A 15,496-nucleotide genomic window follows, 5' to 3' on the forward strand; every position below is an offset into this window, starting at 1 on the left:
CTGCTATGTACACTAAGGTTCAATTTTGATATGAATGTCAGGTTTAGCAGATGTTTGATGAAGTCTTGAATGCTCCCTTGTTGCACAGGGACAATGTCCATTTTTCGTGTGATATGCATAATTTCTGATACAAGATAAATTAGTATGATTATGTGCTTATTTGAGTGCAGACATGTGCATGCAGAACAAATGTTTAGAGAAGAATCTACAATTTCTTCTTCGAAAGCAATTGAGACCTAGCGATGTGGGGAACCTTGGCCGGATAATACTTCCCAAGGTATGGAGCAGATCATCCTTCTGAACAGAGGTTTCCTCTACAGATCCTTTAAACAATGTGCTGCAATTTTCGAAATCATCCATTATCTGCTAGTATTTTCCTCAGAGTTTCTTCATTTTATATTTTTAAAGTTCCCTCCATGGAGGATGCTGTTGAATAGCTAGTAAGGACTTCATTCGATTAACTCTACTCTCTAGTTCTGAGCATGTTATCAGCATATGTTACAAGTGTGTGAACATTGCTGCAGACTTATCTTGATGTACTTTGTGTGCACATATCGGAATAAATAGACAACTGATGCATTTAACCTAGCTAAGAGCTCCTGGGCCTCCCTGGCCTCCTAGCCTCCTTTCCTTCCCTCTGGTGCTTCCCACCTTTCTCCCTGTTTGGACCATTTCTTCCTTGCTTTTGCTTGCAGTAATCCTTATATGAGCTTGAGTTGCCCTCCACAAGCTTTGAGACTGCACATATCTCTTCTCCTTCTTGTGCAGGTTTGAGGCTGTACGAGGTTATCGTCTTCATTGCTCATTACGTGAGCCGTTCCTGCCACTTTAGCCTTGCCTTCCTGCATGAGGCCTTACCCCGGCCCTTATGCAGCTTCTTCTTAGAGAGGTCCTTTAATCTAGTGCAGACTGATAAAACTGCGCCAGGGTTTTTAGACGTCCCAACTGCCTTCTATGTAAAAGGCCCCCTCCTATGCAAGATTACTGGTGACATTTTTATCTTCCTTCATGGTAACCTTTGCCCCACAGTTTTCCTACAGCTTAACTTAGTGGTACACATATGTTCTTCCCTTTGCCCTCCTCCATAAGCTCCTTTTCTTTGGCAGTAGGTCCTGTAAAAGTGGGTTTCCAAATTGTTATTTCTATTTTTGAAAAAAAGAGGGGAAGCTACTACGACGAGTGGGGCTATCTAAGACAGGAAAGGAGTTAATGTTGGGTTGCTTTCTACCATCCATCCATTTATCCATCCTCTACAATATAATTTCAAACATCAAAAGCTTTCTTATTTCTAACGCTATTTAAGGAACCTTCACAATAATGTATTTTGAAATCAAAGTCTTGCATGAGCCCATCTAGCCTTTCTTCCCCTCAAGTCGCAACCATCACACGCTTACTTAATTGACTGATGATCAGTCAATATGAAAAACTTAGAACCACAAAGGTAGTGTGTCCAAACCTTGAGAGCATACACTACAACATAAAGTTCTATTTCCATTGTGGGCCATTAGTATTGAGTGTCATCCAACTTTTTACTCTCAAAGGCTACAGGTCTATCCTCTTGGAATAATTTTGCCCAAATCGCATAATCACTCGCATCGGCCTCTAAAACATAAGGCCGGGTAGGATCAAGAGTGCAAGAACAGGTGCTTCCCTGACACAGAGTTTCAATGTGTCAAAAGCCTTGTTCAAATCGTCATGCCAAGAGATTAGGCTGATTGGACTTACGTCCACGACATTTCAATACATTGGTCAAAGGAATTTTGATCTTGGAATAATTTCAGACGGACTTCCCGAGAAAGACAGTATACCCTAAGAAAGAACGAAGTTGTCTCACAGTCTGAGTACTGGCCAACCTGAAACCTTTTGAATACGATCGAGATCAATGCTAATACCTTCCCTAGAAATCTTGCGTCCTAAGTAAATGATCTCCTTCATGAAGAAGTCACATTTACTCATCTTGGCATATAGATGACGCTGTCTTAAAGAAGTAAGATGATCTTGAGGTGGCCAATATGGTCCTCGGTTTCTTCTTGGAGGGGTTGTCCAAAGACTTGCCCTCAGTGCCAGTAGAAGGTTGGAAGAACTTCCACTTGTTCTTCCCACTGGTATCTGAGGTGGATGCACCCTTTGTCGTGGCCATTGTGTCAGCATGGATACACGCGTTTCATGGCCTCTTGCAAAGAAGTGCACTTGTTCTTGACGTGCAATTTATATGAATTAGGTAACTGAAGGTGAGATTTTGTTTGGACATGTCTAGGGCTTTGAATTTCCCTACAATATCTTTATCCTCCTCTTTCTTCAAGAATTCTTTCCTGAAGACTTCTTCAAATTCGGTCCAAGAGTCATGCTTTTACAGATAAATACCCTGCTGCAACTTGAATTTTCTTATCAGCAGAATACGGGTGGAACTGGAAGTGCACTTGCCACTTGTGTCCACCACTTACTTCATCCTGGATTTTTGATCTCCAAGATAGGGATCTAGTGTAATATTCGGACCCACCAACATTGAAGTTAAAGCATCCACGTGAGTGTTGTGCTGCTCGAGTAACAGGAGTTTGAATCACTTGAAGTCAGTCAACTCCGAATGATTCGAAGTAACCAGAGTGAACCTCGCATAAAGAGTGGTCATGAAGTCGCTGAAAGCATCCTTGGTAACCAGATCATCATAAAGTTCCTTGTCATCTCGAACTTGAATATCCAGGATCAGTCGCATCAGCAATGAGGGTTTCGTGGCAGAGAAAAGAAGGGGCTGAGGTTGAATTCAAAATGGAAAATCAGCCTAGGGAAGAGAAGACAGCAGGGGGGATTGAGGTGGCAACCAAGCAGCGAAATAGGGGCTGCCAGAGAGAAGAAGAAAGTAGCAAATCAGCAGGGCTGATAAAGGAGATGGGGGGAATTGATTCGGTTATGGAGCTGGCAGGGTGTCGTTGTGGCTGATGGAAATCGATGAAGGACAGGCTGATCATGAGACCATGCTGTGCCAATACTGGGCGAAATTATGATGCTGGAGAAGGATGGGCTGAAAGTTTTATAGGCTGTGGTAAATCCTTGCTTTTGGAAAGTGGGGCTTTCGAGAAGCTATCTTGATTTAGCCACCATTCAATTTGCTTTTAGGGTTGCAAGGCACACCAAATCTCGTTCAGCCACAGGTCTTGGTCTTGGACAGCTTCCACCGCACTTCTCCTCCTCCCCTTTCCTTGTAGTGCCTCCCCTAACCTGAATCCATCAGCCAGAAAATTTGCTGCCACGCCCGGCTTGTCCTAGGGATTCGTAACAGGCCCCTACCCTAATCATCCGCACAGTCCTTTGCAGACTTAACTCTCCACCAACTCAAATTGGAACAGCCAGGTCTTGGTCTTGGACAGCTTCCACCGCACTTCTCCTTCTCCCCTTTCCTTGTAGCACCTCCCCTAAATCCTCAGCCAGCAAATTCGCTGCCACGCCCAGCTTGTCCTAGGGATTTGTTGGGCATGCTTGCATGGATTGCCCACTAAGAACAAAGCCTCAGCCAACCATGGAAGTAAAACCCGAAGTACCCCTGGGGATGATAAGTGTGGAAAATCACAGTGTGGCATCACAGCCCCGGTCTTGATCATAACAAGACAACAGAAAGAAGTAGCACGGCAAAAACTCCTTTCCGCTCAAAAAGCAAAGAGCCCTTTGGCAAATCAAGCCATGCCAATCCCACAACACTGTCTAGCACATCCACAGAAAGTGCCACCCAAGGAGCCAAGGAAGCATACCCCAATGCTGAAACTGAAAAGACGCGCTACCAAGCCTTGAAGCAATGGGTTCAACAAGAACAAGAAAAATTTGAGGCAGACAGGATGGCAGCAGCATAGGTCAGACAGGCCCTACCCTAATCATCTGCACAGTCCTCTACAGAATTAACTCTCCACCAACTCAAATAGGAAACCCTAATAACTGCTAGTCTATCTCTCCTATTCTTCTTTAGTGATCTAAACATGCACCATCTTCATGAATTCTCTCCATCCCAATCATGACGAATTCATAGCCCTAACTAGCGAATTCACAAGCTCTTGCAGGGTACCACAACAAATTTCGAATTTGAGTCATATCTGGAGGAAAATTTGTCCACACCTTCTCTCTATAGAGATTCGTACCTCAAGAGTTGGCTCTGATACCAACTAACACGACCCCACCACTCCTGAGAACCCGGGCCTGCACAACCATAAAACAACGATGAGGACTAGGATGTCCTCTCCGAGCCACAGGCTGAGTTGCTTGCACACTAGCACATCTCCCAACTAGATCCCTACCAATATGGCATCCCATACCACCAGGTGGTGTCCTCAAGGGTCTTGGATCTATACTAGGCCTTGGCTTGTGTTAGAAGCGTCCGCAACACGATCCAAGGTCCAGACCAGCAAGGAAGAGGTAAGCTTGCTTAGACTTGCATGGCTGAAAACTGAACCCCTGGGCTCCTAATAGTAGAAACCCTAACTCGTCCGTTGCCCTTGCAACTCAACTTGAGAATCGCCTGCCTAGCCCCTAGGCTACCTTAGCTAGTCCATGTGCCTAAAGCACATGTCAGATACGGTCCATGCACATGACACACTCTGTTGCATTTTGGTTTCTCAGGTGCTTGGATTAGATTCAAACCCGTTCGTGAGGGATGCCCTCTAGCCCCCTTTCTACATTTATTTGTGGCTGAAGCCATGAGCATCTTCTTGAGATCTCAGGCATATATATTGGCCTGAGACTTTCCCTTAGGTAGGATGAGGAGTTTCTGGATAGTGAGCTTGTAGATGACAGTGTTGTTTTTTTGGATGCCACTCCAAAGACTCTAACCTCCTTCAGGATAGACTTGTATTTATTCTGCATTGCAGGAGATCCACTTATCAAATCCAGTGGATTTTGGATCACCGATGATGGCATCCCAGATTGGGAAATTGATCTATGCTTCATGTTGGATTTAGAGGGGCATCTTTGTTAGGTACTTGGGCTGTCAAGTTGTGTGGCCATGTCTCCTTTGCAGAGTAGTATTGGAGAAAGAAAGAATTTTTTTAGAGTCTTCGGAAGACCGATGGGTCTATGAGACTGAAAGAAAACCTGATACAAATTAGAATAAGGGTGGAGCTACTAAACGAGCATCATCACTCGTGTTGAGTCCTAAGTTTGATCATACACAATTAAATACATCTGAGTGTGACAATGAAAAGAAAAAAGACTGGAGCGGGAGCGGAATCCTCCGTATGTCATGTCGCCCTGGCTGGTGCATAGCTGGACGTTGGCGTCTGTCAAGGGGTGCCGTGCATCTCGGTCTCCTCGAGGAGGCTCGACGCAAGACCAGAGCCATCGTGACTCCCGTGGGACGTGCCCCGGGTCTAAACAATGACAGGAGGTCCCCTAGAGTGATCTGTGTGTCCCCTCGATGCCTCCTGTGTCGTGCTACGGTCGTCGGGTCAGGGTCTCTGTCATGTCTGTGTCTAGAGACTGGACAATCAATAATATTCAATGGGAAGAACTCTGTGATCCTGCTCTGAGAGGTGTCTGGTGGTGTGGCCAAGCCCCATCGCCTGAGTTTGTACTCTGTCTGTCGGACCCCCTCATGAATGAAGGCCGCTAGGCATCTTTGATCTGGGTAGGCGAGGAATATGGAAAGGAGCCCGAAGCCGTCTGTGAAGAGACAGTGGTAGCAACCTCGGATCTCGTAGTACACTGGGCACCTGAAAATAAAATGCTCCTCGGACTCAACCTCCTGGCAGTCGCACAATGTGTATATGCGATGCTTCCTAGGAATCCCCTCTGCTCTGCCACTCTCTATGTAGAGGCAGTGTGACGATATCCGAAACTATCCGATGGAGATTCATAGTGAGTGAGGCATGTGAAGCTCAGTGTACCCCGGTGGCGTGATGAATCCCTCCTCCGAAATACGAAGACAGTGATCTCTGTAGAAGCTCAGCTTCACTGGAAGCTCCCTTGGCTCCAACCAAGTCCTAAAGGTGTGTAGCTGCAGGAGATCCTCTCGAATGATCTGGTTGGTGTGTGGCTCGATCGGGATGGTGGGTGGGAGTACCGGAAGGGCATCCAAACTATATTGAAAAGGAGGTATCCTATCGATGTGAAACCCCCAGTCTCACAAACCATCTGTGAGTCCGTGCATACCAGCCTCGCTCATCTCCCTCTGCATACCGATGGGGATGGTGGGTGGGAGTACCGGAGGGGCATTCAAACTGTACTGAAAAGGAGGTATCCTATCGATGTGAAACCCCAGTCTCACAAACCATCTGTGAGTCCGTGCATACCAGCCTCGCTCGTCTCCCTCTGCTGCCAACCTCATGGAGGAATCGAGAGCCAACCATGGCAACCTCTGTCTCCCTGATGTGCAGTCCCCATATGATCTAACCCGGTGTAGATATGTGATGGTCTGAAAGGCTACATCTAGTTGGAGTGGAGAAGCATCAAACTCGGCCTGAATGATATGATGTGGTACACCTGGAGCCCCTCGGGTGTGGATGATAAGAGTGCCACGTCATCTGCATAAAGAAGAATCCAGATGATGATCCCGGCAAGTGAGCAACCGGTCCCTCAAGTAGCCCCCATGAAAGTCTCAAGCTCATCGATGTAGAGACCAAACAGGGTTGGTGATAAGGGACAACCCTGTTTGACCCCTATGGTACTCGAGACTCTCATAAAGTGCCATGACTGCCCAGATGATCTCTTGGTCTTATCCCAGTGCCTATAGGTGTGTGATGAGTTAAGCTCGAGGTATTGTGTCAAAGGCTTTGCGGAAATCCACAAAGCAGCAATATACCCTCTCCTTCCGTGATCTGGCCTCCTCTATGACACTCCTGAGTGTGAGTATGTGATCCATAGTCCCATGGTCTCACCTGAAACCGGCCTAACCCTCTGCTCTGAGCTCTCTCATCTCTGCGAACAGGCTGACTGACGCATCCAATACTGCTGCATAGATCTTGGACATCACATGTCCAATCATGATAGTCATGTAGTTACTTGGGTCCATGGGATTCCCTACCTTGTGGATGGGGGTGATGGTGTTGAGTGTCCAAGTGCGGGGGAAGCCAAGGCAAACATCGTCATTGAATAGCTTTGCTAGGATTGGGGCTAACGTGTCGATCCCATATGCGATAAACTCAGTGCATAGCCCCTCGTGGTCCTTAGCTCGGCCATTGTGCAGTTTCAATGTCGCGTCCTTGACTCCCCCTCTGGTGAACAACGTGCAAGTGGTGGGGCGAGGTGTGTGTATGAGATCTGGAGTAGGCTGGTGTGGGACATCATAAAGATGGCGGTAAAGGATCCCACGAGGTAATCTACTACACTAGTGCCCCCCCCATGTGGGTAACAAGTAAAACCACCTGAGGAGGGCCATAGATCAAGCCCGTTGTAGATGATGAGATCATGCATCTTGCCCAGGTCAAGGAGCACGTGTCCATATGGTGTAACAGGCCCGTGTCGGTCCAATGAGATCCTGGTCATACCTGCTCCGTCTAGGTCCATGTTTGGTAGCATGATAGAGTCGTCTCGGAAGTCCAGGAGTGGTGCTCCGCGCGTGCTCGTCCTAGCGTTGAAGTCCCCAACAAGGAGAACTTCCCCGCGAGCTGAAAGGTCCAAGATATCCAGATGTAAGGGTGCATATGGCGATGTCTCACCTTCCTCCCGCGCAACTCTGGCGAAGTGGAACGTGTCTGGCGAGAAGTAGCATATCGCTATGAAAAGGTCACGAGTGGCCGTGCGTTGGATCCGGATCCACATGAATCGGGAGTGTGCGTCCTTCTTCTCAACGGAGATGGCTCTAGCGAGGGAAGACCTGTACAATACTACAACCCCGCCTGATCCTCGAACTCCTCCAATATCCCTCGTCTCATCCCTGTATCCCTTGTCTCATCCCTAAAGGCTGACTCCCATGTGTAGCCAATGACTATTGGTAGTGGATGCTCTGGGCTCTGGTGTGTCTCAGTGTAAAAGACTGTCTCATCCCATGTAAGATTCCGAGTTCCCTGGGTCTGACCATAAGGTACCATTACAGTTCCAAATGGTGCAGGCAAGGGTCTCGAAAACGTGAGTCTCATAGCCCCCGTCTCCCCAAGTGGCACGGGTGGGAGCCCGATAAGTACCAGTCAACAACCTACCGTCTCGAACCACGGCCCATTTTCCCTCCTTGCGGGCAACATCCCGCTGCTGGAGAAGAACTTGGCACTCCTCAATCTATAGTGGTATCAAATCCTCATCCATGGACAGGGTGGGATGCTCTCGTAGAGCGGCTCGACGTCGGAGTGTCGCTAGTCGAGCATGTGAATCTCTGAAGCGGATGACTAGGGGCTGTTCTCGGTTGGGGTCTCTCCCAACACACCATGCCCCCTCTATGCCGTGGTTGGGGACCCCCATGGTGGTGGTCACAAAGGTGATCGCCTCCTCCATGGGCGCCGTCGTGGTGCTGGTGTTGTCTCACGTGATCCCTCGTATTCGGATGTTGAGAGCCTTTGAAGCCCTCTGCTGCTGCTCTTGTATGGCGGCCGAAACGGTTGCCTTTGTGGGCTCCCGTTTCGCCACGTCCACCCATCTAGTCGTCTCTGCTATAGCTGATTGATGAATCATGGCTATCTGTGCCTCCATCTCTGTGACTGGGGTCCCTCTAGGCGCTGCTCTCAGGGTCCTAAGCTCCTCTCGGAGCTGTGTGATGTCGTGTCTGAGCCCCTAGATAAGGGTGTCCTGCTCGTGTATAATGCGGGCCTGCTCTTGGGTGTATCGGACCTGCTCCTGAGTGTAATGTGTTAGATCTGCTTGACAGACCCGGATGCTGTGGCCTAAGATATCCTGGTCCGGGTGGGAACTGGATTTCGAGAGGGGTTGGAATGAAGGTGGGCTGCTGAGGTTGTATTGAGGGTGGGGACAACGTGATCTGGGCAGGGGAGTGGTGTGTAGGAGTAGCGAGACTGGACGAGGTGATGAAGGGTGGCTGACTGAGAGGTAGAGGGGATACGAGGGAGAACTACTGTGGAGCCGTGGTTGATGGGGCTAGTGATGGGGCTACTGGGGAGGAGGCATGTGATGATGATGCAGGAGAGGGGGAGGGGAGAGGTGGTGTAGATGATGAGGCGGATGCGGATGATGGTGGGGAAGTGGTGGTGGTAATCATAGAGGTCGAGGCTGTGGTGAGCGGGCCCCTTTCTTCTGGGTCGCGGTGCTGTCCACTGTCAAACCGCTCCGGTTGCTGCGTTTGTTGAAGTCCTCCTGGTTGAGTTGCTTTTGTATTTTTCCCTTGTCACCGTTCCCCTTCCCCATCTCCTCGTGTATGTATACTTGGACCAAAGGGGCTCCTGCCTAAGTGAGTCCCCTGTCCTCATCCCCCTTTGTCCTTCATTATGGGGGAGAGAAGGCAACGGGCGGAGGGGCTGCAGGCGGGGAGGCAGCAGGCGAAGGATCAGAAGAGGCAGCGGACGGAGGAGCTGCAGGCGGGGAGGCAGCCGGAGGGGGGGGGTTGCAAGAGGGCGGAGCTGCAGCAGGAGCAGAGGATTGGAAGAGGTAGCAGGCGAGGGAGGCAGCGGGTGACGGGAGAGGTGGCTGAAGGGAGGCTAGGAGGGTAGGGAGGTGGGTGAGGGCGGAGCAGCAAGTAGGGAGGGAGGCTAGGCGGGTAGGGAGGGAGAGCATTGTTAAAAGAATGCTATGCACTTGGATGATAATCTTTGAATTAGTGGACTTAACCGAGCAGAGTTACGGGGCCTTGAGATTTTAAGGAAAGAAGGCTCTAGAGAACTTGGACAACAACAAAGGGCTAGTTGGCTAGCTATATTAAAGCCAAGGGCACTTGGAGCCTTGGAAAGATTTCTTCATTTGTTGCATATTGTTTTGCTCTTCCTCCTTATATGGATTGGGATCTCTTAGAGGGTAGTTTGCTGCATTTTGATTTCTCAGATGCTTGGATTAGTTGGGATATATAGATCAGCCCATAGCCAAGTGGCTTATTAGGGGGTTAGAGGAGAGAGATTTCAGATTTCCAGATCGATCCATCAGGGATGCTCTAGCCCCCTTTCTGTATTTAATCGTTGTTAAATCCATGAGCATCTTCTTGTGATCTCAGGCAAATATTATTGGTGTGAAATTTTCCCTCAGGCAGGATGAGGAGCTTCTGGATGATGAGCTTGCAAATGACATTGTTGTTTTTTTGGATATTGCTAGGTACTTCAATTGTCAAGTTAGTGTGGACATCTCCCCGTCGCAGTATTGCTGGAGAGCATTATGATGAGGCTTCTATGTACTTGGATGCTAATCCTCGAATTAGTGAACTTAACCAAGCAGAGTTAGGGAGCCCTAAGATTTAAGGAAAGAAGGCTAATATGGTCTAGAGGACTTGGACAATAACAAAGGGCTAGTTGACTATATTTAGCAAGGGACATATATTCAATCGGGATTGGAGCCTTGGAAAGACTTCTTCATTTGTTGCATACAGCCGCTCTCCCTCAGATGTACTCTACTACATGGTTTCTCAGATGCTTGAATTAGCTGGGTTCCTCATTTTATAGATCATTCCACAACCAGATGCTTATTCGAGGGCTAGAGAGAGATTTCAGATTTCCAGATCAATCATCAGGGATGCTCTCTAGCCCCCTTTCTTTATTTATTCATTGTTGAAGCCATGAGCATCTTCTTGAGATCTTAGGCAGTATTATTGGTGTGAGACTTCCCGCTAAGTAGGATGAGGAGCTAGCAGACAACACTGCTGTTTTTTTGGATGCCACTCTAAAGACTCTTACCTCAGCAGATGCATATACTAATTGGAATAACTCCAGGATCAGCGATGATGGCACGCTAGATTGGGGAATTGGTTTTGATATCACCTAGATTTATAGGAGCGTTACTCTGTGCCCCTCGCTCAGCAGTATTGTGTAGTCTCTCTATGCTGATCCATGCTGCTCACATATCTGCTAATTTATTCCTCCTCCACCCCACTGTGTGCCAGAGCCGACTCAAATGCATAAAAATCCGTGACATGTTGCTGTGATCGACCTATCTCAACATCATGTGGCGCTGTTAATGTCTGAAGCTATCTGATATGTCGTAGTAGCGTCTCCTTGTGTCGTCGCATCTCGAACAATAGAGCCCAATGCAGACCTCATCATAGAAGTGGATCAATCGGGAGAGTGGACCAAGGCCATGCCCCTCCTGAAAGAGGCAGTGATAGCATCCCCGGATCTCATAATAGGCTGGGCAGACACATAGGAAATGCTCCTTTGTCTCAACTGTCCCTAGTTTACATAACCTGCACATCCGTTGCTCTCCAGGAATGCCTGCAGCTCTCCTTGCCTCGATCTCCAGCTGGTTGATGAGACCCGCATCTGTCCAATAGGAATCCTCAAAGCATGTGAGAATCCTCTATCCTCAAGGTACTGGGGTTTGATGATGAGTCCATCATCCAATACTCTCAGGAAGTGATCGCGATAGAACTAAGTCTTGGTGGGGAACTCTTGGTCCCCTCCCCAAGTCCAATATGTATATAGCTAGAGGAGATCTAGCTGTATGATACGGTTAATCTTATCTCGAGGGATCGACTCGGGTGGGGCGTCCATGCTGTACTGGAAAGGGGGCAGCCGATCCATCTGGATATCGTGACTGGCAAACCATGTGGAGAAGTGAGCATCATGAGGAAACTTCCATGTACTTGGATGCTAATCCTCGAATTAGTGGACCTACCTGAGTAGGGTTAGGGGGATCTGAGATTGAAGGAAAGAAGGCTCTTGTGGTCTAGAGGACTTGGACAATAATAAGGGGCTAGTTGGACTGTCACATGCACCCTTGCACTTGGGTGCAGGTGACAATTGGCGTCATCAACAAAGTGCAAATAGATCACTATTATAGGAGATTTTGTTGTATGCCGTGGTCCCATTGTTGAGCCCTTATCCAAGGATAGTCAGGCATGAGCTATGTAGGTCAATCTCTCAGCCTTATGTCAAGTCACAACTCAAGTCTTTGTTCACTAGTACCCACTGGAGAACATGAGGTTAGTGTAGGTCCTCCTTAGGAATAGGTAGATCGAGTGCCAGTAAATGATAGGAGCCCCAGAGGGGACCCCCAAGGGCACAACACATAGTGTGGAAGGAGGGCACCTTGCACAGGCAGCCCCCAAGGCCTTCCTGAAATGGTCCGCAACAGTTTTCAACTTCAGCTAGTAACGACCCTCAGCAAAACAACAATAGCTTCCAGAAGAAAGACAACCAGCAGTCAATTGGTCAGAAAAGAGATTCTAAGCCCAAGATGACTCTAGATGGAAAAGCCAAGGTGGGCATTACGGAAGGATACTTACAGCCCGATGAACAGGAGCACCATTGTTTCCATTGCCACCATATTGTAGGGCATGAAAAGAAAGATTGCCCCAAATAGTTGGCCGAAAAGGCTACGAAAGCGCCAACTTCTACCGTTGCCACTGCTTTGGTACTCCCAGCTCCGCCTACCTTAGCTAAAAACACAGTTCTACCTGCTTTGAATGCCGTATCCTCGGTGGTCTTTGAAGGTAAGACGAGCAAAAGAAGGTCCTCATTAGACAACAGTTCGTTGAGTTCAAAAGACGCTATATTCCCTCAGCTCGCCAAAAAGATGGGTTGCACTTTAATGCCTCATGAGCTTATGGTGGAGGGTTCACACCCGAGCTATGTACTCAAAACACACAAAAGGCCAAAAAATTTTCTTTCACTGTTAAGAAGGCCTATTTTCAGCGGGACTTCATCCTCATACCATTATTAGGATGTGACATGATACTAGGGATCCAGTGGTTCCGAGAATATTCACCTGTGCTTGATTGCGGTAGGATTCCTTCACAATTATAGTAGGACTACCTGAGCCAGCCATTGTCCGCAGGGACAGAAGTACTGCTGGTATGCCTCTAATCTCCCACATCCTAGCAGCTCATGTTGTTCACAAAGGCGCAGTATGCGCATTGGTGTATGTCCGCTATCACCCTCCTTCTTGGATGCTTTGCCTTTCCCTTTTACAGAATTGTTTTTGGCAATTTTGGCTAATAGAGTAGGACATTTACGCCATGATGCCTTGGCTTATGTTTCTTACATTTACCCTTCTTAATTAACTTGTTCTTCTTAGCGTCAAACATGGAAGGAAATGGTATCCATCTAGGACATGATTGGCTGTTAACATTTTATACAATTGCTTTCTCCTTTCCTTTGTTGAAGGGTTTATGAGGATTCAATTTCCTCTTAGCAATCTCAGCCAATTTAGTGAGGTCTTTGAGTGTGGTTGGGTTCAACCTCATACCTCACTTTTGGAGTTAGTGCTGCTAAATACTTCTTCCTTTTATCATCCTCACTCTTCGAAAGAGAGATTCCATAACCTAGCTGTAAATTCAGCGTTACTCTCGTTATTGAATTGCCTGAACCTTTCCCAGCGGAAGGTCAATTCTTCTTCATGCCTTGGAGGCATGAAAGTGGCCTTAAGCTGCTCTATCATTGAAGAATAGGCTCTTTTCCGATTTATAATAAGGACCACCACATCGAAGCATCCTTCTGAAGATGCAATGTGGCAAGAGCAAGCTTCTTGTGGTCGGTCTTATCTTGATGGGCAAATATAGCTCAAAATAGCAAATCCAATTGAGGATTTTATGCGCCTCTCTTGCTCCATCATACTTTGGGAACTCTATTCTCTCTAGAGGTTGAAATTTGGCTCTCTTCGAGGGTGTACCTAAATCATCATCCCCAAAATTCAGCACTCTCTTAGTCCCAAATTTTGTCATAATGGACTGTTCAATCACATGGCTAAGCTGAGAAAAGAGCTTATCAACGTGAGACTCCTCTCTCCCTCTTACACTTGGATTATAATCCATATGTACAGGATTTTGAGTTAAAGACGTAAACTCAGCGCTTTGCTCTTGGATGGACTTGTTTCTCCCTTCATTTCTGAAGGAAAACTCCCTATCAAGAGATTCTTGAAGGAGAGATGAAGGTGTGTAACTCTCATCTGCATTATCCCTTTCAAGAGGAGGTGATGGTGTTCTCTCCCTATCTCCTTGTGGTAGTGGAGGAAAAAGGACAAGTTCATTATTAAATATCCCTTCTCCTTCCATTCTTTCCTTTTAGTAATACTAGAGAGAAAATGACTTGCTGAAATTTCAGAAAAGGGGTTTATTTTACAGCAAAAGTCAAGTGTTGTAGAGTTGGTCTTACTTATCCGACTCCCGCTTCACTTGTGTCGAAAAACCACTTAAAGTGACCTCTTCTTCCTTCTCTTTTGGGCTTTTCTTCTTGTATTTCTGCTGTAAACTGGTACACTCCATTTGAGCTACTTGTTTTGAGTGGATTGGAGCTCTACATACCGTTATAGGGGGTACTTGGTGGTTGGATCACCCCCTTAAAATCTTGTTCCAATCCGACTTTCTGTTTGGGAGAACGGGGGGATCTCTTTTCCTCGCGGTTTAAGGGTTTTAAGGGTCTATTCACATGAGAAGGGGGGGGTGTCATCTTGTTAGGACACTCGTTCCCCATCCAAAGACCAAAAAATTAGAGAAAGCCCTTACCTTAGGGGTTCCAAATTCCAGCCTTTCCACAGCTCGTGCCTCTGGAATCGTGCAAAGCTTTTCTGTATCCATGTTTTCCTGTTGGGAGATTCAGCAGCCCTCAGCCTTTGCACAGGGTCCGGCCAAAGGCCTCTTTCGCGCACAGATCTGCCACATCACTGCAGCCTTGGTCGTACACGTCCCTCTAGCACAGATTTCCTTGCGCCCCTTGCCTTCACGTGCGACTCCCTTCTGTGCGCTCTGCATTGGCTGATGTCCCGTGTGCTTGTGCTCTCCCTTGTGCTCGCTTCCTCTCCTTCACTTTCCGTCCCGGTAGTGGACCATCGAAGCTTTGATACCAAATGTGAAGAACCAACCTTCTCGAGAATGCAAACGTGTGCAATGCATGAAGAATTTGAATGCCAATTGGCCTCCAATGGGGAAGAGTGCTCTTGTGAGAATACTTGTTTCTCTTTCGACCTACATGCAAGGTGGGAGAAAGATAGTGGATGAATGCAAGGTGAATGAAGAATGCTACGTGAGATTCACAATGAAAGGGTGATACCCTTTCATTAATGTCCCTTGAGATCACTCAAGTTCCATCTTCCCATTTACACCTACCCTTAGCCTATGACCCATGCATCCACCATTCAATGCACCTTAATGCACCCTTTACTTCCTATTGTCGCTAGGACCTAGGCACGTGTGTGCATAGTTTTATTAATAGAATAAGTGTCACATGTCCAAATTTGATGCCGTCTGAAGCAGGGGCTCTAGCTCGACTAGTCCTATCTACTCACCACCATAACAAATCGGTCGGTGTCCATCATAAATACAAATACATGTTTCATCATTGGTGTATTATATATAATAATGTTTTAATATCTACTAATCACGGATTAGTGATTTCTCTTGTCATGACAATCTAATCTAGGAGTTTCAAGATATTGTGGTTTGGGACAATCTTCCGCCTCATAGTCTCGAGGACCATTTGATTGAATCTTTAAGTTTCCCTAT

General features: G+C 47.3%; 1 protein-coding gene across 1 annotated transcript in view; it reads left to right on the top strand.

Moving 5' to 3' along the window:
- LOC147901390 (uncharacterized) overlaps positions 1 to 15,496 on the top strand; it is a 61,796-nt gene that overhangs the window by 6,241 nt on the left and 40,059 nt on the right. Inside the window, exon 3 of the mRNA XM_087376065.1 lies at positions 185 to 277. Coding sequence (XP_087232191.1) covers positions 185 to 277 — 93 coding nt within the window. The remainder of the gene's footprint in view (positions 1 to 184; positions 278 to 15,496) is intronic.

This window comes from Dipteris shenzhenensis, chromosome 6 (assembly GCF_047967505.1).
Source record: "Dipteris shenzhenensis isolate YYH24624 ecotype China chromosome 6, Dip_SZ_1.0, whole genome shotgun sequence".
Lineage (NCBI taxonomy): Eukaryota > Viridiplantae > Streptophyta > Polypodiopsida > Gleicheniales > Dipteridaceae > Dipteris > Dipteris shenzhenensis.